The sequence below is a fragment of the Carlito syrichta genome, unplaced genomic scaffold, assembly GCF_000164805.1.
Source record: "Carlito syrichta isolate Samal-C Ts95f unplaced genomic scaffold, Tarsius_syrichta-2.0.1 Scaffold315142, whole genome shotgun sequence".
NCBI lineage: Eukaryota > Metazoa > Chordata > Mammalia > Primates > Tarsiidae > Carlito > Carlito syrichta.
This window is the reverse complement of record NW_007259238.1, coordinates 131,150-154,153: the sequence shown is the minus strand read 5'-3', so window position 1 is coordinate 154,153 and position 23,004 is coordinate 131,150. Positions and strand designations below refer to the sequence as shown.

General features: G+C 37.4%; 1 protein-coding gene across 3 annotated transcripts in view; it reads left to right on the top strand.

Moving 5' to 3' along the window:
* Positions 1-23,004, top strand: part of ADAM9 (ADAM metallopeptidase domain 9) — a 103,459-nt gene that overhangs the window by 19,795 nt on the left and 60,660 nt on the right. For all 3 annotated transcript variants that reach the window (XR_002481233.1, XR_002481232.1, XM_008072349.1), the window contains exons 5-11: positions 2,803-2,879; positions 4,314-4,509; positions 6,044-6,109; positions 8,894-8,965; positions 10,670-10,839; positions 12,843-12,924; positions 13,746-13,879. Coding sequence is in view for 1 of the 3 variants with exons in the window: in XM_008072349.1 (XP_008070540.1) it covers positions 2,803-2,879; positions 4,314-4,509; positions 6,044-6,109; positions 8,894-8,965; positions 10,670-10,839; positions 12,843-12,924; positions 13,746-13,879 (797 nt within the window). In the remaining 2 variants the exon portion in view is untranslated. The remainder of the gene's footprint in view (positions 1-2,802; positions 2,880-4,313; positions 4,510-6,043; positions 6,110-8,893; positions 8,966-10,669; positions 10,840-12,842; positions 12,925-13,745; positions 13,880-23,004) is intronic.

Sequence of the window (23,004 nt, the reverse complement as noted above, 5' to 3'; positions counted from 1 at the left end):
CCAGACTGGAGTGCAGTGGCCACTCCTGGCCACCGCAGCCTCGACCTGCTGGGCTCTGGCGATCCTTCCGCCTCAGCCTTCCGAGTAGCCAGAACTACAGGCATGCGCTACCATGCCCGGCTGATTTTTTGATTTATTGTAGAGATGAGGTCTCGCTGCCCAAGTGGGTCTCGAACCCGCGGGCTTAGGCAGTCCACTCACCTCAGCCTCCCAAAGGCACGGGATTACAGGCTGAGCCACCGAGCCCGGCTTCTCTGCCCAATTTTCTACTGGGCTTTTACTCTTTTCCCCTCAGTGTTTAAGAGTTTTTTTTTTTTTTTTTTGAGTTGAAGTCGCACTCTGTTACCCAAGCTGGAGTGCAGTGGCTCGTTCACGGCCACTGTAGCCTTGACCTGCTGGGTTCAGGAGATCCTTCCATTTCAGCCTTCCAGGTAGCTGCAACCACAGGAGTGTACCACCATGCCTGGCTAATTTTTTGATTTATTGTAGAGATGAGGTCTCATCAAATTGCTCATGCTGATCTTGAACCTGTGGGCTCAGGCAATCCTCTCACCTCTGCCTTCCAAGGTGCTGGAATTTCAAGCATGAGCCCCTGTGTCTAGCTAGAAAATTTTAAATTTAGAGATCTTAACCCTTTGTTTATGATGTAAGTTACAAATATCTATTTTCTTCTGATTTTTTTGGTGGTTTTTTTTTAAATGTGGAAGCTTAAAAAAGCTTAAAAAATTTATTTTATGTAGTAGGAATTATCAATTTTTAAAAATTACATCTGGATTTTGAGTGATAGAAAGATTTTCTCTATTCTTAAGGGGGAATTCACCTGTTTTCTCCTAGTTCTTGTATAGTTTCATTTTTTTTTTTTCTGTTTAGGTTCTTAATTCATTAGTAGTTTATTCTTATGTATGGTATGAGGTGTGTATCTAATTTCATCCTCTTCTAAATGTGTGACCAGAGAATTGAGCAGCATTTATTAAAAAGTACACCTTTGCCCAGTGATTTGTGCCACTTTTATTGTATAAAGTTCTGTATGTACTTTGGTCTCTTTAGAATCGTTCTGTTCTGTACCACTGGTTGGTCTGTCTATTAATGCACCAGTACCTTACTGTTTTAATTATCAAGGCCTTGTGATTTGTCTCTCTCTCTCTCTCTCTCTTTTTTTTTTTTTTTTTTTGAGCCGGAGTCTCCCTCTGTTGCCGAGGCTGGAGTGCAGGGGCATGCTCATGGCCACCGTGGCCTTGACCTGCTGGGCTCAGATGATCTTGCCCTCTCAGCCTTTCAAGTAGTTGGAACTATAGGTTTGTGCCTCCATGCCTGGCTAATTTTTGATTTTTTTTGTGGGGATGAGGTCTTGCTATGCTGCCCAGGCTGGTCCCAAACCCCTGGGCTCAGGTAATCTTCTTGCCTCAGCCTCCCAAATTGCTGGTATTACAGGTGTGAGCCAGTGCGCCTGGTGATAACGTCTTAATTTTAAAGCCTGAGCAGGTTCTTTTTGCCCACTACACAGAAAACCTGGCAGCTGGCAGCAGTTGTTGGAATAGAGTAAGAGTTTAATAAGTGCAAAGCCGCCAAGTAGGTGGACAGGAGATATTTCTCAAATGTGCCTTCCTGAGAATTCAGAGGCTCCAGTTTTTAAGGATAATTTGGCAGGCAAAGAATATAGAATGGGGACTGCTGATTGGTTGGGAATGAAATCACAGAGGTCTCGAGATCATCTTTGTGTGCCAGGTCAGTTTCTGGATGGGGTTCCTTGGTCACTGGTCGGGTTGGCATCAGATGGTCTACCGGAATGCTGAGTCTGAAAAGTATCTCAAACACTAGTCTTGGATTTATATTATCTAGGAGCAACTGGTGAAGTTACAAATCTTGTGATGAATAGATGTGGGATGTGGAATCCCCAGTGATGAAAGCTACTTACACTCTTTGGCTGATTAAATTTCTGGATAGCCTGTAGTCCTTCTAGAGAAAACAAATTTGTTAATCTTGTAGGCAGTCCCAGAGTCTAGAATATTTGTGGAGGGAGAAAAGGTCAAAGAGAACTTTAGGATTTAGCTGTGCTTATATCCTAACAGAATTCAGGTCTCAATCACAAATCTAACCTTGTGACCTTTTATTAATTTTACATAGATAACTTCATTAATGTCTGGTAGGGCTACCCTGCTCATTGACTTTCTATTTTAGTGCTTCGAAATTGTTTTAAAGATGGTAAAATCTCAGTAGGTACTAAAGAGTTTGATATTACTAAGTGATCTTATCTTTGCATTTCCACTAGTTGTCCCACTTGCTCAAAATTAAGGATAAAGGCTCTTAAATTTTTGAGAATGACTAACTTTATAACTAGTAATAATATAATAAATAACTTATAGGAAGGAAATAAAATTGATGGAAATAACTTTTTTTCCCCTAATGCTGATTTTTAATTTTTCTGGGCCTTATCAGCCCCTCACAAGGCCTTCTATATTAGACCTCAGTTAATTGCTGTTGCTTCTTGGGTTGACTGTGATTGAAAATGTTAAATATGATATAATGCTGTCTTGTTCTGCTTCTATGATGAAAGGTCATTGAGGCAGATCTGTTTGTATCTTGTATCCTCTGGAATTCTGCCTGAACATTTGTGTATTTGTAGGGTGATAGAAGATAGTCTGCAGATAGTCTGAAGAATGCCATGTGATGTTATGAAATGCCAATTATATAAATAAAATTTTTTAGTTTATTAGCCTCAAGTAATTTGTTAGCTCTGCAATTTCTATGATGATTCTAAGCAATATAGCAGTATTTGAAGATAATACAGTCTTTTTCATTTAGAATCATTGTCATTATCGAGGCTATGTGGAGGGAGTTTATAATTCATCTGTTGCTCTTAGCGACTGTTTTGGACTCAGGTAAGGAATTTCCTATATCTGTTTTTCTCTTTCTTATATTATCCCATTTCTTATTTCTGTTTGTCAAGCAAGTCATTTTGGATACTTGGATTTGGACAAATTGGATTTTATTTTGATGTTACTGAAGGTCTTTGTAGTTGTGTTTCAGATATTCTTGGCATGTTATTTAGGAAAATATTAGAGTTGATGAATTTTAATATCTAAAGTGTACATTTCATTTTTTTGAGATCACTAAATAATTTTTGCTATTTAAAATAAAATATACTTTAAATTTCTGTAGTATTTTATGTTTATAAAATTTTCAGTGGTATTAATTTATTTAATTCTCATAATGACTGAGAAAAAGGGCCCATTATCTCCATATTTAGGTGAGCAGACTGAGGTTCTGGGAAATTGAATCACACTTCAGGTGCAGTTATAATAGTGTTAAGATTACATTTATTTATTTATTTATTTTTGAGTTGGAGTCTCACTCAGTCACCCAGACTGGAGTGCAATGGCCGCTCCCAGCCACCGCAGCCTCTACCTGCTGGGCTCCGGCGATCCTTCCGCCTCAGCCTTCCAAGTAGCTGGAACTACCGGCGCACGCTACCTCGCCTGGCTAATTTTTTGATTTACTGTAGAGATGAGGTCTCGCCAAGTTGCCCAGGCAGGTCTTGAACCCACAGGCTCAGGCAATTCACTCACCTCGACCTCCCAAAGCGCGGGATTACAGGCTGAGCCACCGAATCCGGCCAAGATTACATTTATTGAGGATCTGACAATAATGCACCCTGCTGACTGGTTGGTTGCATGATTGATTGAACTAATAAATATTACTTTTGCATACCTCATCAAAAGGGTACCTGCATAATCAATGTTTGTATACCTAATCCTGAATTGTACCCCACAACTTTATAATAAAAAAAAATATTACTTTTATTTCTCAAACCAACTATATAAGATGCTTATGATTATTTTCATTTAAGTAAGAACACTTACTGAATAATTATTGTGTGTCAGACAATGCTCTAAGTGTTTTATGCTTATTAAACAATTTAAATTTTCCGAACATTTCAATGTAGAATGTAAATAAAGGTAGAAGTTGAATGCCTTGCTGAGAGTTCCACGGTTAGGAGGAAACGTTTTGGATTCAAAGTTTGATCCTCTGGCTCCAGATTCCACACTCTTAGCTACTATTTATAGTGCCTTGCATTTTACAGGGATCACTCACAGAGGTTAAGTAACTCATAGGCAGTGATGCTAGTAAGTAGTGTAAGTAGTAGTTTTGAGCTTTAAATTTAGATCCACCCTGTCCGCGTGACTCTGAGGCCTTTTCTTCCTCTATACCATGCTGCCCCTTCTTACACATGTTAAGAACTAGGACTTGAATTTTGGTTTTCTAATTCCTTTTCCTGTGTATTTTTAAAAAATTCTGTATGTGTAACATTTTAGAGGATTGCTGCATTTAGAAAATATGAGTTATGGAATTGAACCCCTGCAAAACAGCTCTCATTTTGAGCACATCTTTTATCGGATGGATGATGTCCAAAAAGAGCCTCTGAAATGTGGAGTTTCAGATGAAGATTTAGAGAAAGAAACCACAATGGATGAAGAGGAAGAGCATCCCAGCATGACTCAGCTACTTCGAGTAAGGAAATAATGTAATTTTTCATGGCTCAGACTAACATTTTAGAACACTTATACATTTATTCACTAAGCCAATATTTAATTGTGGTTTATTGCCAAGTACATGCCAGACATTGTAAGCTGTCTAGAAGATAAAAAGATAATTATTAATATACAGTTCCTGCTACCAAGTTGAACATAGTTTAGGGTCTGTGGATTTTGGAAACTAGGGCTTAAATCTTAAATAGTGATCATATTTGGCATTGCTATGTAATTGTCCACCACACTTTCAGAGAGCAATAGAGGTTTTATTTAGAAACCTCTTATACACACTGGAATGGTGATACTTGAGCTCTAGACAGGAGAAATAGAGGCTTGGCTTTAGGACTTTAATTACTTCAGGTGGCTTCTAGACACTCATATCCCTATTTTGAGACTTCTTTAGGGCTTCCTGATTTACTTTTTTTTTTTTGAGTTGGAGTCTCACTCTGTTGCCCAGACTGGAGTGCAGTGGCCGCTCCCGGCCACCGCAGCCTCGACCTGCTGGGCTCTGGCAATCTTTCCACTTCAGCCTTCCAAGGAGCTGGAACTACAGGCAGGCACTACTACGCCCAGATAATTTTTTTATTTATTGTAGAGATAAGGTCTTGCCAAGCTGCCCAGGCGGGTCTCGAACCCATGGGCTCAGGCAATTCACTCACCTCAGCCTCCCAAGGCGCGGGATTACAGGCTGAGCCACCGAGCCCAGCTCTGATTTACTTTTGACATGAGGCTCCTGGACTGAAATGGTTCTAAGACTAGATTAACTTCAGTTGCAGGGAATACCCCTTTATACATATGACATGATGTTACTGTGTTGAGGCATATTTTAAATTAACTCATACTAGTTTTTGGCATTATTTTCATTTCCTTTCCCGCCATCCACTCTTTTGACTCTTGGAGTGTTCTTTTTAACTTTAAGCACTTGAAAACATTTAGTTTTTTGCTTTTTCTGCTTTGGGTGAGTTTTTGTAAGGTGACAAAACTAATCATTTAAAAAAAGTGGCAACCTTGTCCTAAATTCTGCTCTGGGATATTAATGGATATTTTTTCTTTATTACTCAGCATTGTAGTGGGGTTTCCCATTAAAGTGTGTGTGTGTGTGTGTGTGTGTGTGTGTGTGTGTGTGTGTGTGTGTGTGGTGTGTGTAGTTTTGATTTTAGAAAATCAGTAATTCTGCTTTGCAAACTTGAATAACCCGTTTTATTTTTAACTATACTTTTTCTCAGATAATGCAGATAGCACTTTAAAAAATTTTTTTTTAATCCTAAAACATACTTTATCATCACTTAAAGTTTGTAACAGAACTGGACAAAGTTTTCATCTTTGAAAACAGATAATACTTTAAAAAACATGTTTCAGATTTTATTGTTCTAGGATATATTAAGTAAAATAATGTTATGATATTCTTAGCAGATATGAAGTCAACTACTAGAGATTAGGGTGTGTCATTACATATGAAAAATGTGTAGCCTTATGACCTTTTTTGGCTTTTATAATGTTTGTGTTTTTGACAGAGAAGAAGAGCTGTCCTGCCACAGACCCGATACGTGGAGCTGTTCATTGTTGTAGACAAGGAAAGGGTAGGATTGGTGACAGTTTTCCTTCTTTTTCATGAAAAGCAGATGAGAAGTGAGCATCCCATGAAGGAAATATAAAATATAATTTGTTTGCATTAATTTTTCTTAAATGATAATTTAAAAACTAAAATGGCTTTTTTCTTTTAACCTTAATACCATAATATTTCACCAGAAGCTGAATGTAGCAAATGAGACTAGCTTTGTCTTTTATTAATTATTTTATTTTCTTGTTCTTTCTGGTGATTTGTTTATGCTGAATTACTTGACTGAAATTGTATTACCTGTAAGTTAGGGTATTGAGAACTTTTCAGATTACTTTGATGGGCCTATAAATCACAGCCAATTTAACAAATTTTTTATTAGGCTTTGTTGCCTAATAAAGTTGCTTTGCTTTCTAGTATTTCAGCTAACCTATACTTCACTTTGAGAGATAGAAAACTTCCAGGTCCTGGTATGCTTCCTAAGGAAATACTGTCAATTTCAGTGTACAGGATAACACAAGGGAGGGCATTTTCCTTATTTATACTGAAGAAACTGAACTATGTGGTTTAGTTGACTAAGAGAACTAATGTTCCTATTTCAGCATTTCAGGATTATCAGTTTTAGAAACAGTGGCTATATAGTTTCTTTACTTTCTTTTACTGATACCTAATATTTTACATATTTATGGGGTACATATAAATATTTAATTGGCTATATAATTTAAAATACAATTGTCTGAAATATTTTGACTTTTACTTCCAGCTTTGTTGTTTTTGTTAAAAAGTTATTTGTAAAAACTTACTATGATTGACAGTTCGTTTCTTGTAAGCTGCAGTGATAGGGTTGAAGATATACATGGTTTAAAAAAAATTCCTTATTGGCGGGGCGTGGTTACTCATGTTTGTAATCTTAGGACTTTGGCTGGCTGAGGTAAGAGGATCGCTTGAGCCCAAGAGTTTGAGATCAGCATTGGCAACATAGTGAGACCTTGTCTCTACAAAAAAGTAAAAAAATTAGCCAGGTGTGGTGGCAGGCGCCTATAGTCCTAGCTACTTGGGAGGCTGAGGTAGAAGGATCACCTGAGCTGTGATCATGACACTGCATTCCAGCCTGAGTGACAGAGTGAGACCCCAACAACAACAACAAAAAATCTTGTATGTAGGTTGGAAAATAATAAGCCATTATTATTGAGAAATCAACTCATACTTATTTATCATAGGTTTATTACTCAAGTGGTAGAAGGAAAAGCATAGGGAATACAAGCAAGTATGAACTCTTCCCCATATAATGGGTGTAACCTTTCTGTAGAATGTTTTGAACAAGTGAGAAAAATAGAGATTTAAAATGGTTTTTTTTTATTGCTCTCTAGCTAGATTAGTTTAATACAGGTAGAAAATGATTCAAAATAAAAATGGTTTCATTTCGGTTAAGCCTTGTTAAATGTATTAAGTTTTTTTTTCTTATTTAGGAGAATCATGATAAGATGCCTAACTGATAAAATTTGATGTGTTCTGATATTTATGTCTTTATTGTAGAGAAAAATCATACGTTCTTTAAAAAATTTTCTTTTAGGCTGGGCGCGGAGGCTCAAATCTATAATCCCAGCACTTTGGGAGGCCGAGGTGAAAGTATTGTGTGAGCCCACGGGTTCGAGACCAGCCTGAACAATTTGGCGAGACCTCATCTCTACAAAAGTCAAGAAAAATTAGCCAGACATGGTGATGCGTACCTGTAGTTCCAGCTACTTGGAAGACTAAGGTGGAAGGATCACCTGAGCCCAGTAGTCGAGCCTCGGCAGCCATGAGTGTGCCACTGCCCTCCAGCCAGGGTGATAGAGTGAGACTGAGATGCAAAAAAATAATTTCTTTTTTTCTTTAGATTAGTAAGTTGTGTAAAATGTTGAAACAGACATTTGGATTTAGGCAGGTCTCAAAGAAAAGAATAAGTTGTATCAATTTTTTGGCTTAATATGTTAAACTTTTATATATTTCTATCTACATATAATTGTAGATCGAAACTATCCCTAACTAGTGATTATTGATTAATCTCCCATTATTAATTTGGCCCAGGGCTTAGAATAGTTTTTGGTAATGTCATTGACCTAAGGGGCAAAAGGGTCAGGAAATTCTTTTTTTTTGAGTCTCACTCTGTCACCCAGGCTGGAGGGCAGTGGTACGCTCTCAGCCACTGCAGCCTCAACCTGCTGGGCTCAGGCAATCCTTCAGCCTCAGCCTTCCATGTAACTAGAACTACAGGCATGTACCACCATGCCTGGCTAATTTTTATTTTTTTTAATTGCAGAGATGAGGTCTTGCCACGTTGCCCAGGCTGTTCTTGAACACGAGGTCACAGGCAATCCTCTCACCTTGAGCTCCCAAAGTGCTGGGATTATAGGCATGAGCCACCACGCCTGGCCTAAGAAATTCTTTAGATTGTCTTATATTTCATTAACTATGTATTTTGGTTGTTTTAAATGCTATCTTTGTGAAATTCTTCAAAATATTTTTGCATTAAGATGAATTCAAATATTAAGAAGAAAACTCATTTAAAACTTATACTAATTTGGAGAAAATGACGCATTCAGTGCTTTTTCATTATTATTTATTTTAAGCTTTTACATGTTTTTCTTTTATTCCTGCTTATCACTAAAATGTTTTCTTTCAATTTATTAATTTTGAATGTTGGTAAATGTCTCAATGCCTCAATTTTTAGTTCAGAGGGAATATTTGGATTCTTATCTTCATTGTAACAAATTATAGATATTTTTATTCTTAAAATAATGATTTTCTTTCTTTGCTTTCCCAGTATGACATGATGGGAAGGAATCAGACAGCTGTGAGAGAAGAGATGATCCGTCTGGCAAACTACTTGGATAGTGTAAGTTGTATTTTCTTTCTTTCTTTTTTTTTTTGGTGTTGGAGCCTCACTTTGTTGTCCAGGCTGGACTGCAGTGGCACGCTCACAACCACCACAGTCTCAACCTGCTGGATTCAGGTGATCCTTCCAAGTAGCTGGAACTACAGGCATCATGCGCGCCTAATTTTTTTTGTTTATTGCAGAGATGAGGTCTTGCCAAGTGGCCCAGGTTGGTCTCGAACCAGTGGGCTCAGGCAATCCTCTCTCCTCGGCCTCCCAAAGTGCTGGAATTATAGGCGTGAGCCACCACACCTGGCCTTTAAATTGTATTTTCTATCAGCTAGGATTGTTCTGTTCTATACTTTCACAGTTTTCAGAAGAGAGTTTAAAAGTTGTCTCATTTTGAGCTTTGATTATCATAGGGTCTCAATGACTCAGTTTTTCAAAGGTCTAGTTTGTTTTGTAACTTTTTTAATGTTTGAAAGGAAAGTGTACATGTAGAAAGACTTTGATGTTTGGTGTTTATGAACATATTTTTGAATTTTTTTTTTTTTTAAGTTGGAGTCTCACTCGGTCGCCCAGACTGGAGTGCAGTGCCCGCTCCCGGCCACTGCAGCCTCACCTGCTGGGCTCCGGCGATCCTTCCGCCTCAGCCTTGCCAGTTGCCGAAATTACAGGCATGCACTACCATGCCCAGCTGATTTTTTGATTTGTTGTAGAGATGAGGTCTCGCTGCCCAGGCGGTTCTTGAACCCGCGGGCTCAGGCAATACACTCATTTCAACCTCCCAAAGGCACGGGATTAAAGGCTGAGCCACCGAGCCTGGCTATTTTAAAATTTTTATTGAGAGAATCTTATTTTGAATAAGGTTGGACTCTATCCTGAAACCATGATATGGCAATATTAATTATGTGTGTTTTTGAGACTTTAGATTTTATACAGTGAGAGACATTAGGAAATTAAATACATATTCTTAGATTAAGCTTAATAATGATGATGATAGCATTCATTTGAATACTTAGAATGTGCTCGAAACTGAGGTAAGTACTTTACATTTATTAGCCATTTTGCTTCTCATAGTATCTGTTCTATAATCTTTTATCTGAAAGCATCTGTGATAACTGTGATAAAATTTTAGATAAGAGTTTAGGAAGATAGTATGGTTCACTATATATTATATAACACTTCCAGTAGAATCTTGGGGTAGCACCTTGTGATCAAACTCACTGATATTTCTGTAGTGAAATGTATGAATGTTTACATTAAGTGGGATAAATATGGACTATAAATGGGCTTGCATTACTTCAGAGCAAGCTTTGGAATTAATTTTACTAAAAACTTGTAATTTCCAGAGTTTGTCAGATTTTAGAATAGAAGACACAAAGGATTTGAATCCCTTTTACTATCATTTCATAGGTGAGGAAACTGAAATTCTGGAGAGGTTAAAATCTCATTGTGTTAAAGAAAATATATTTTTTTTGAAGGGAGTTTCCTGTTATTGTTGTTTTGAAACAGATGTCTTGCTGTGTTGCCTAGATTGGTCTTGAACTCCTGGGCTCAAGGCAGTCCTCCCACTTCAGCCTCCCTCCCAAGTAGCTGGGACTACAGGCATCTACCACTATGCCCTGTTTTTAATTTAAGTAGCTGTGTTACTTCATGTAGTTAATAGATTTTTCTTATATTCTTCAATAATTTTAGATACTTTTGTTTCTCTTTTCATCACAGATGTATATTATGTTAAATATTCGAATTGTGCTAGTTGGACTAGAGATTTGGACAAATGGAAACTTGATCAACATAGTTGGAGGTGCTGGTGATGTGCTGGGGAACTTTGTACAGTGGCGCGAAAAGTTTCTTATAACACGTCGGAGACATGACAGCGCCCAGCTAGTTCTGTAAGTGATTAAAAAGATGCTATTAATGAAATCATTAGAATAATAATTTTGGCTTATTTTCTTGTATTATAATTATCTTAAAGTTTTGGAGCATTCATTTAAGTGAGGAAAACTTACTTTGATGTGACATTTTGATAATGAGACCTCATCTGTGTTGGATTCCCTCTTGTAAAAATTCTTGTTTTTTGAGTTTACTTCCTTATTTTGGTATAGCATGTTTTCTAGTTGCTTTTTTGTGAAAATATGTATTGAAGGAAATAATTTTGACTTCTTGCATACCTAAAAATGTGTTTTCATAGTCTCAACAGAATTTAAAAATGATCTTATTTGATCTCTGATTATTTTAGGGCCTAACTAAGTCAGTCTTTCAGAGATGTGCTTTCTAGTTTGTTTTGTAACATTTTTGATTATTTTCTTGTATTAAACTTATCTTAAGGTATAACATTCTAGTCATGAAATCTTTTTGCTTCACAGTTCTGAAGGCATTGCTTTTTTGTCTTTTGACTCCAGTATTACTGTTGAGAAGCCCAAAAATGTGACCTGTGTTTTTCCTCCATCACTGGAAACTTATAGGATCTTCTCTTGGTTTCCCAGGTTTTTAAATTTTCTTGATGATATGTTTTGGTGTAGGCCTTTGTACTGTATTCTCAGTGGGTTATTTCAACCTGGAAACTGATGTGCTTCAGTTTTATTTCTTCTGGAATTCCTTTTTCGTGGCTATTGGGTTTCTTGTCCTGGTTCTCTACTTTTTTTTCTCTTTTTTTCCTCTAATTTTTTTTCTCTTTTTAAATGTGTGTTGCTTTAAAGTAAGGCACTGAAAATGCCTAAATAGACTTTCGTGGCCCCATGATAACAAAGCCTTGGTCCTCACCTTTTGATTAATTTTTAGTAAAATTGCACAATTATCCTTGCACCAGTGAGAATGCTGTCTGGTTCACAAAAGACAAAAAGCAGCAGGCATCAAGCATATTTACTATGCCTTGTCCAAAGACACCTACCAAACTATTATTTTCCCCTCTGTTTGTGTGGTCTCTGTCCTGTTAGAGACATTTCCCAGATGTTTGATGATCCTTGGTTGTGTGTTTGTAGTTAGGAATGGGGTACTAAAAAGCCCTTTGGAAGTGCTGAGTACATGAGTGGTTCTCTACAGGTGGTCTGGCTGGAATGTTTGCTTGCCAAGCTCCTTATGTCAGAACCTCTTGTTGCCTTCTCCTGGATGGTCAGATGCCCCAGAGAAGGATTTATTCATTCATTTAAAATATATTTATTGGGTGTGTATCCCAGGTTTTGGGATATAGCAGTGAGCAAAACGGACACTTCCTGCTTTCATGGAGCTCATGTTCTGGTTGAAGAGATTGACCATAAATGTGTTAAATAAGTATATATGGTATGTTAAGTAATGACAATTGATAAGGAGGAAAAACAAAACAGGAAGGGTAGATATCAAAGTGTTGGAGCAGTGAGATTGAAATTTGAGGTAACATGACCAGGGAGATGACTTTTGAATAAAGACCTGAGGAGGTGAAGGAATGAGTTAGGAGTAATTATTAGGAAAGAGTTTCAGGCAGAGGGAAGTATTGGTATGTTTGGCGTGACTGGGGTGTGACATGGACACCACTATGACTCTTGTGTTCGCTATGCTCGCTACCTTGCAGCCACTCATGTAAATATATTCATTGGATTTATTGTCTATCTCTCCTCATTCAAAATTTGTTGAATAAATGTTAGGCATTTTGGGAAAGGTTTTATCTAGAAGGTAAAACAAACAAACTTGGCATCAAAAAGGCATCTTCGATTATCTGAAATTTCATTTATCTGAAAAAATTAATAAAAGAAGATAAGGGATATTTATATTGTGATTTTAAAAGAGTTGTTTATCTTTGCCGTTTTTCTTTCAGGTTTTGTAGATTCTTTCAAACTAGTTAAGATTACTCACAGAAATAGTAGATATGTGTTCCTTTTTACATCCAAGTACATTTTATAACTTTTACCTTTTTATTTAGAAAGAAGGGTTTTGGTGGGACTGCAGGAATGGCATTTGTAGGAACAGTGTGTTCAAGGAGCCATGCAGGCGGGATTAATGTGGTACGTTGTTCTTGATATTTAGCTTTGGCTATTTGCATTAGGACATTCAAGCATTTATTGACCTATACTTCCTCCTCTAGTCCTTAAAATACTATTTTGGGTGTTAAGCAGAACACAGAAGTGGCATATATGTTCTATTCCTAGAGACTGGATCAAGGTTTTAAATATTTATTAAGTGTTTATTGGCTCTTTACTTTTTTTTTTTTTTTTTGAGTTGGAGTTTCACTCTGTGGCCCAGACTGGAGTGCAGTGGCTGCTTCCGGCCACCGCAGCCTCGACCCACTGGGCTCTGGAGATCCTTCCACCTCAGCCTTCCGAGTAGCCGGAATTACAGGCGCGTACTACCATGCCCGGCTGATTTTTGATTTATTGTAGAGATGAGGTCTCGCTGCCCAGGCGGGTCTCGAACCCGCGGGCTCAGGCAATCCACTCACCTCAGCCTCCCAAAGGCGCGGATTACAGGCTGAGCCACCGAGCCTGGCTTGGCTCTTTACTTTTTAATGGATGAGGGATCAGAGGCTCCATTTGAGAGAATTAAATTAGAACTGTCAATTTGTTTTCTCGTAAACTACCATGGTTAACCTATTGGTGCAAATGTAATTGATCTGTTCCTGAAAGGATCCATCTCCATCATCAATATGTGATATGTGCCAGTTTCTTATTAGACTAAAATGTGTGAAGATTGTTGTTGGATGCTTGATTTATTATATAGGCTGTCAACATTGTAGTGAATAAATTTTCTTTTGTGAAAAAATAATTTGAGAAGCAAAACATTTCCTTTTTGTTCAGAAATCTAATTACTGCCTTCCCATGTTGAATAGTTTGGACAAATCACTGTGGAGACATTTGCATCCATTGTTGCTCATGAGTTGGGTCATAATCTTGGAATGAATCATGATGATGGGAGAGACTGTGTCTGTGGAGCAAAAAGCTGCATCATGAATTCAGGAGCATCGTGAGTAACTGAATTCTTTTTATTCTTTTTAATATGGTTTTGTAGATCAGTGTTTCTTAAACTCTGTGGGATACTCATGTCTATGTTAGATAAACAGGTAAATTAATTACATGATACACCAATGAGAGGTGTATTCTTTTTTTTTTTTTGAGTTGGAGTCTCTGTCGCCCTGGCTAGAGTGCAGTGGCACACTCACGGCCACTGCAGCCTCGACCTGTTGGGTTCAGGCCATCCTTCCACCTCAGCCTTCCAAATAGCTGGAAGTACAGACACATACCACCACACCCGGCTAATTTTTTATTTCATTGTAGAGGCAAGGTCTTGCCAAGTTGCCTAGGCTGGTCTCGAACCCCTGGGCTTAGGCAATCCTCTCGCCTCAGCCTCCCAAAGTGCTGGGTTTATAGGCGTGAGCCACCGTACCTGGTTAGAAGTCTATTTTAAAAGTATATAAATAATTTCAGGGAACTTTAAGAAAGATGCATTTATGTAGGCATAGGTATGTAACTGTACTCTTTTGTAAACCAGTTGATAAACCAAAAACAGTATAAGAAAATGGGGAAATTTATATCTGAATTAGGAATTTGGGAGGAATTTTTCCTAGATTCAGTGCAGATTGCATGAAAAATTTTCTCACAAAGCCTTTTTGTCACAGTGCTGTATTATCATTGTATGTAGAAAAAAATATCTGGACCCTTTTTTTTTTGAGTTGAAGTCTCACTCTGTCACCCAGGCTGGAGGGCAGTGGCATGCTTCCGGCCACCGCAACCTTGACCTGCTGGGCTCAGGTGATTCTTCCACCTCAGCCTTCCAAGTAGCTGGAACTACAGGCATGTGCCACCATGCCTGGCTTATTATTTCAGTTATTGTTGAGATGAAGTTTCGCTAAGTTTCCCAGGCTGTTCTCGAACCCCTGGACTCAGGCAGTTGTCTCACCTCGGCCTCCCAAAGTGCTGGGATTATAGATGTGAGGAGCCACTGCGCCCAGTCTTGGACATATTTTTAATTTTTATTATTATTTTTCCTTTATTTTAAAGATGTGGGATACAATTCAGGGCTAGGTATATAACATTTTTTAAAATCAACAATAATATATAGAATGTTAGAAGGCGATGCATGCTATCACCTTGTTTTTTTTGTTTTTTTTTTTTGAGTTGGTATCTCACTCTGCCCCTCAGGCTGGAGGGCAGTGGCATGCTCACAGCCACCGCATCCTCAATCTGCTGAGCTCCGGTGATCCTTCCACCTCAGCCTTCCAAGTAGCTGGGACTACAGGCACGCTCCACCATGCCTGACTATTTTTATTTTTATTTATTGTAGAGATGAGGTCTTGCCAAGTTGCCCAGACTGGTCTCACACCTGTGGGCTCAGGCAATCTTCTCATCTCAGCCTCCCAAAGTGCTGAGATTATAGATGTGAGCTACCGCACCTGGTCTATCACCTTGTTTTATAAAGATGAGAGGTAGGAAGACTAGTTTACATTTACTAAGCTCTTTTCATGTGCAGGCACTTTTCTAGGTGCTTAGAGATATTCACTTGCTTATTGCTCAACAATGTAATGAGCTATAGGTACTTTGTTATCTCCCATTTATGGATGGGGAAACTGAGAGGTCATACACACACATCCAAATTTCTTATTAGAATTTGAAGTCAGGAAATCTGGGTTGAGAGCCTGTGATCTGATCTTAGAATCTCTTCCTGTGCCAGAGTTCAAAAATAATTACAACAGAGAGTACAAGGGTGGTTGGGCTTTTTTCTGATACAGATTTATCCAAAACCAACAAGATTCCTTCCTGATTTAGCAGGCAGGCAGTTCTAAGCAGAGAACTGGACGTGGTTTCATGTGGAATAGAAGCTGAACCTGAGAGAATGTTGGATATGAGAGATGGTTATCTTTAACAAACACAGATTAAGATTTCATATGGGGAATATCTGTGGCCCCAAGTGTTCATGCCCTGTCCTACCTCCATCAGGCTCCTGAAGCACTGATAGTGATAAAAACTTTTGTCAGTCAGCCCTTCAACTAAAGATTTGGGAATATAGTTCTAATCACATGCTAGTGTAAAGGGAAGCACTCAAGCAGAATTTACAGTTGTTGAACAAACATTAGGCCCCAAAATAGATGAGAAATATTAAAATAGTGCTTATGAAAAGCCATTCTTCATAAAAAAGTAATTACATACATCAGAAGAGTCATATATGAAAGATATCCTGTAGAAGAGGGAAGTAAATTTAGCATTTGCTTTGATTGGCAGGGAAGTTGAGAAAGACTTGAATTCAGGGAAACAAGAAATGAATCATGAACAGTGAGGTAAGACAAAAGATTAAAGTTGAAAAAGGAGCATTCAGAATTAAGGAAGGACTGTCATGAAACAGTGCTGTAATGGAATTTAAAGTGGGATAAGAAGCAATGAAGAGTGGACCCATACTTGATTAATCCACTTGGTAAATATTTATTGACTATGTTCCAGACTTTGTTTTTGGCACTTGAAATACTTCAGTTAATTAGATAAAGACTTGTCCTTCAAGGGGTTTACATTTTAGTGGGGTCGGCAACCCATAGTCATAATAAATAGATCAGTAAGGTAGATGTTAGAAGGAGATAACTGCTATGGGAAATAGAAAGGATTTGGAGAATTGGGAGGGCAAAGTGTGGCATGGTGGCAGTGGTGAAACAGTAGCAGAGCAGGCCTTGTCTTACCACAGTGTGGTAAAACTAGATGCTAATAACAAAAAACCCTAAATGCATTGGTAATTTAAAAACACTTCCCTAAGTAAGTATGGTGTCAGAGAGACCTAGAACATAATTAAAGTATTTTGAAGAGAATGGGATTATGAATGTTACATTTAAGTCTTAGTGAATATTGAAGCTTAGATATAAGATGATCTCATATATAATGATCCACCACCATTTTCCCTAGGAGAAGAGCCAAATAGAAGTTTTTGGGGGCTAATTTGAATGTAAACTTCCCGGGGATGTCGTAGACATAAGGGGAGGGAACTTACTGGATCCTGGAATGTCCCTATAGCTGTAGGAGAGACCGATCCTGTAGGAGACGAGTTGGAGGGACACTGCCAACATGAGGTGACCTGCGAAGGGGATCAGGGGAATTAATCAGCCTTATTTTCCTGTCAGCTTCTTATCTCTGCCAGTGCCTCTTTTTGGCCACATATAATTGGATGCAGTTCATACAGGTCATTCTCATAAAGCATAGAATATAGCGGAAAGGATAGGCATATAATTTTTTGAGGAACCTTTATACTACACCATTCTGCATTCCCACCAACAATGTAGAAGCATTTTAGTTTCTCCGTATCCTTGCCAATACTTGTTAAATGAAACAAGTTTTTTGATAATAGTATTCCTAAGAAGTATGAGTTAATAACTCATTGTGTTTTTGAGCTGCAATTCTCTGATGATTAGTGATGTTAATTTTTTTTGTGTGTGTTGGAGTCTTCACTCTGTCGCCCAGGCTGGAGTGTGGTAGCACACTCACAGCCACTGCAGCCTCAACCTGCTGGGCTCAGGTAATCCTTCCGCCTCAGTCTTCCAAGTAACTGGAACTACAGGTGTGTGCCACCACACCTGGCTGATATTTTGATTTATTGTAGAGACGAGGTCTCACCAAGTTGCCCAGGCTGTTCTTGAACCCCTGGCCTCCTTGAACTCCTGGCCTCAGGCAATCCTCTCGCCTCAGCCTCCCAAAGTGCTGGGATTGCAGGCGTGAGCCACTGCACCCAGCTTCAGGTGGCCCTTTGTATTTCTTGGAGAAATGTCTAAGTACTTTGCCCATTTTAGTTTATTCTTTTTCTTTTTCTTTCTTTCTTTCTTTCTTTCTTTCTTTCTTTCTTTCTTTCTTTCTTTCTCTCTTTCTCTCTCTCTCTCTCTTTCTTTCTTTCTTTCTTTCTTTCTTTCTTTCTTTTTCTTTTTTTCTCCCTCTCTCCTTCCCTCCCTCCCTCCCTCCCTCCTTCCCTCTCTCCTTCCTTCCTTCCTTGCTTCCTTCCGTGAGAAAGCAGGATTTATTGAGAGAACAGAAAAGCTTCCACAGTGGGAGGGGACCCGAAGGGGTTGCCAGTTATTCTTTTTCTTGTTATTAAGTTGTTTAAGTTTTTTCTATATTTTGGATATTAGCCCATTATCAGCTACATGGTTGCCAAAAATTTTCTCTTATTTGTTAGTTGCCTTTTCATTCTATCATTGGTTTTGTAATATAGTTTGAAAGGAGGAAATGTAATACATCCAATTTTGTTCTTTCTCAAGGTTGTTTTGACTACTCAGGGTCTTCTATAGTGTTGTATGAATTTTAGAATTGTTTTTTCTATTTTTATTAAAAATGCCATTGGATAGGTTGGGTATGGTGGCTCAAGCCTGTAATCCCAGCACTTTGGGAGGCTGAGGTGAGAGGATTACCTGAGCTCAGGTGTTCGAGACCAGCCTGGGCAACTTGATGAGACCTTGTCTCTACAATAAATTAAAAAAAGAAGTCAGGCATGGTAGCACACGCCTGTAGTTCCGGCTATTTGGAAGGCTGTGGTGGAAGGATAACCTGAGGCCAGCAGGTCGAGGCTGCGGTGGCTGTGAATATGCCACTGCACTTCAGCCTGGGTGACTGAGTGAGACTCTGACTCAAAAAAAAAATGCCATTGGATTTTTGGTAGGGGATATATTGAATATGTAGATCAGTTTGGGTAATATGGACATTTTACAAATATTAATTATTTCAATACCTGAACATGTGATGTCTTTCATCTATTCATATTTGATTTATTTCCAAAATATTTTATAGTTTTTAGTATATGAATCATTCACCTCATTGATTACATTTATTTCCTAGTATTTTATGATCTTTGATGCTATTGTAACTGGTATTATTTTCTTAATTTCCTATTCATGTAGTTCATTGATAGTATGTATCAATGAACTGATTTTGTGTGTCAGTTTTACATCCTGCAACTTTATTGAATTTATTTGTTCTAACAGTTTTGTTGTAGAGTTTACGTTTTTCTATATATATGATTATGTCATCTGTAAACAGGGACATTTTTTTTTCTTCTTTTCCAATTTGAATGCCTTTTTTCTTTTTCTTAGCTATTTGCTCTGGCTAGGACTTCTAATAGTCTGTTGAATAGAATTGGCCAGAAGTGGGCACCTCTGTCTTGCTCCTGATGTTAGTAGAAAAGCTTTCAATTTTTTACTGAATGTGAAGTTAACTGTGGAATTTTCATATAAGGTCTTTATCACGTTGAGATAATTTTCCTCTAGTCCTGGTTTGTTGAGATATTTTTTTTCATGAAGGGTGCTGAATTTTATAAAATACTTTCTGCTTCTGTTGAGATTATCATGTGATATTTATCCTTCATTCTGTAGTTAATATGACGTTAATTTATTTTCCAACATTCTTGCATCCCAGGTATAAATCCCACATGGTCAGTGTGTATGATTCTTCTAATGCGCTATTGAATTTGGTTTGCTAATATTTTGTTGGGGATTTGTGTATTGATACTCAATAGGGATATTAATCTGTAATTTCCTTGTCGTCTCTTGTCTGGCTTTAATATCAGGGTGATGCTTGTCTCACCAAATGAGTTTGGAAGTATTTCTTCATCTTCAATTTTTTCAAAAGACTTATTTTTTTTCTTGGCAGTTTTATGTTCATAGCAAAATTGAGAGGAAAATAGAAATACTTCTCCTTTAACCTTTGTCCCCACATATATATAATCTTGTTATTACCAACATCCCCCAACAGAGTGGTCTGATCATTACAATTGTTGAGTCTGCATTGATGCATACCATAATCTCCCAAAGTCCATAGTTTACATTAGGGTTCATTTTTGGTGTTTTACCTTTTATGGATGTGGTCAAACTTATACTGACAAGTATTTATCATTAAGGTATCATACAGCATATTTTTACTATCTCACAAATTCTTTGTGCTCTATGTAGTTATTCCTTTCCACTCCTTCAACCCTTGGCAACTACTGAATTTTTTACTGTCTCCATAGTTTTGCCTTTTCTAGAATATAATATATCTGGATTCACGTAGTATGTAGCCTTTTCAGGTTGGCATCTTTCTTTTCTTTTTTTTTTTTTTTTTTTTTTTTTAAGAAAGCAGGATTTATTAAGCAGACAGAAAAGCTCCCACAGTGGGAGGGGACCCGAGGGGGTTGCCCAGGTTGGCATCTTTCACTCAGCAATGTGCATTTAAGTTTCCCCCATGTCTTCATTACTTGATAACTCATATCTTTTTAGTGCTGAATAATATTCCATTGTCTAGATGTGCCACAGTTTGTCCATTACCCACTGAAGGACCTAATCGGTTGCTTCCAAGCTTCAGCAATTAAGAAAATTGCTTCTATAAACATCCACGTACAGGTTTTTGTGTGAACATAAGTTTTCAACTCCTTTGGGTTAAATACCAAGGAATGCAATTACCAGATTGTATGTAAAGACTATGTTTAGTTTTGTAAAAAACTGCCAAATTGTCTTCCAAAGTGGTTGTACCATTTTGTTTTCCCACCAGGAATAAATGAGAGTTTCTGTTGCGTCACGTCCTCACCAGCATTGGGTGTTGTCAGAATTCTGGATTTTGGCCTTCCCGTGTAGTGGTATCTCATTTAATTTGCATTTTCTTCTATTTAAAAAAATTTTGAAGATGTGGGGTACTTGATTGGCATTCAGGTGGCCATTATACAGGAAAAGTTTGGGCCTCCTGTTGGTCCCCACTTTGCCTGGTTAATTTGCATTTTCCTGAGAATATATGATGTAGATCATCTTTTCTTGCCTTCTGTATATCTTCTTTGGGGCCTCTCTTAAGGTTTTTGGTTCTTTTTTTTTTTTTTTTTTTTGAGTTGGAGTCTCGCTCTGTTGCCCAGACTGGAGTGCAGTGGTATGCATACGGCCCACTGCTGGGCTCAGGTGATCCTTCTGCCTCAGCCTTCTGACCTTCCAAGTAGCTGAAACTACAGGCATGTGCCACCACACCTGGCTAATTTTTTGATTTATTGTAGAGATGAGGTCTCACCAAGTGATCCAGGTTAGTCTCAAACCCTGGATTCAGGCAATCCTCTCACCTCTGCCTCCCAAAGTGCTGGGATTGCAGGTACTTTGCACAGCCTCTTTTCTTGTTTTTCAGTTTTAATAATTCTTTGTGTAATTTGGATTAGAGTCCTTTATCAGATAGGTCTTTTACAAATATTTTTTCCTAGTTTATAGCTTGTCTTCTCATTCTCAGTATTGGTTTTGTTTTTTTTTCATAGCAGACATTTTAAACTTTAATGAAACTCAGCTTAGTGATTCGTGCTTTCATGGATGATGCCTTTAGTGTTGTATCTAAAAAGTCATTGCCATATCCGAGGTGATCTAGGTTTTATCCTGTGTTACATTCCAGGAGTTTTACAGCTTTACATTGTTACACTAAGGTCTGTGATCTATTTTGAGTTACTTATTGTGAAGATTATAAAATCTGTGTCTAGGTTTATTTTTTTGCATCTGAATATCTAGTTGTTCTAGCGTCTTTTGTTGAAAAGACAATCTTTTCTCCATTGTATTACCTTTGCTTCTTTTCCAGATATCAGTTGGCTGTATTTGTGTGGGGATCTTTCTGGGCTGTCTGTTCTGTTTCTTTTATCTCTTTGTCTTTTCTTTTGGCAACAACACACAGTCTTGATTACTGTAGCTTTATAGTAAGTCTTGAAGTCAGGTAGTATCAGTCCTCCAACTTCATTTCAATGTTATGTTGGCTATTCTGGGTCTTTTGCTTTTCCATGTAAACTTTAGCATCAACTTGGTTATATCCACAAACTAATTTTCTGGAATTTTGATTGCAATTGCATTGAATCTGTAGATTCTGTTGGGGAACTGACATCTTGTCTGCCTATTCCTAAACATCGAATATCTTTCTATTTATTTTGTTTTTTGATTTTTTATCAGAGAGTTTTGTATTTTTCTCATGTAGCTCTAGTACATATTTGTTAGACTAATATGTGTTTTATTTTTGGAGGCACAAATGTACATCACATTGTATTTTAAATTTCAAATTCCACTTGTTCATTACTGGTATTTAGGAAAGCAATTGACTTTTGTATATTAACCTTATAACCTGTGACATTACTTTTTAGTTCCAGGAGTTTTTCTCATTTCTTTTAGCTTTTCTATATAGATGATCATGTCATCTCCATACAAAGTCAGTTTTCTTTGTTTCTAGTCAGTGTACCTTTATTTCCTTTTCTTGACTCGTTGCAATGGCTAGGACTACCGTAATCTGATATTATTTTACCTTCCCCACTGTTTTTTTTAGTGTTTACGGTGTATTTTTTCTATATTTTTACTTTGAACTTGTTTTTATTTTTATGTTTAATTCTAAACAACGTAAATATTTTATGTTTAATTCTAAACAATATAAACTTAAGTTTTATTTTAAAATCTGGCTTGAGAATACTTGTTATAATTGTATCATTTAGTATACTTATGCTTGCTGTAATTATTGATATAACATTTAATCCAATCTAGATGATTATAAAATATATCATTGTTTACATACTGCTAAGAAATAAATATGGTGCCAATGAAATTAATACTTAAATTGCAAAAGAAATCTCATTATCAGAGCTACTTAAATGTGGAAAGAATGTGCTTTGGAATCGATATATATTATTTGGAATTAAATCTTCTGTCTTATGTCTTTTGGATTTGTCTTCTTTTATGTTCTTAAAAATCTTCTGTCTTAAGTATTTAAGGTGGTGGATATACCCTCTTTGATCTTTATACATTATAAGAATGTATCAAATAACCACATGTGCCCTGAAAATAATGTACATCTATTATGTATCAATTTAAAGAAAGGAAAACAACAACAACATTTTAAAAAGAAAAAAAAATCATTGTGTTGTTACCTTTGGGTTGATAGAATGTTTTTTATATTGTGATATTATGATATATAGATTTTTGTCTATGGTTCCTGGCTTATAGCTCCCATATCCCTTGTTATGGTCTTTTTTTTTTTTAAATAAAGTTGATGTACCTGAGGCCTTATGAAACAGAATCTCTGTCTCTGACCTTCTTCTATCTTTTTTTTCACCTGCCCAAGGTAGGACTGTAATTTGATTGTGGATCAAGAGACCCTCATACC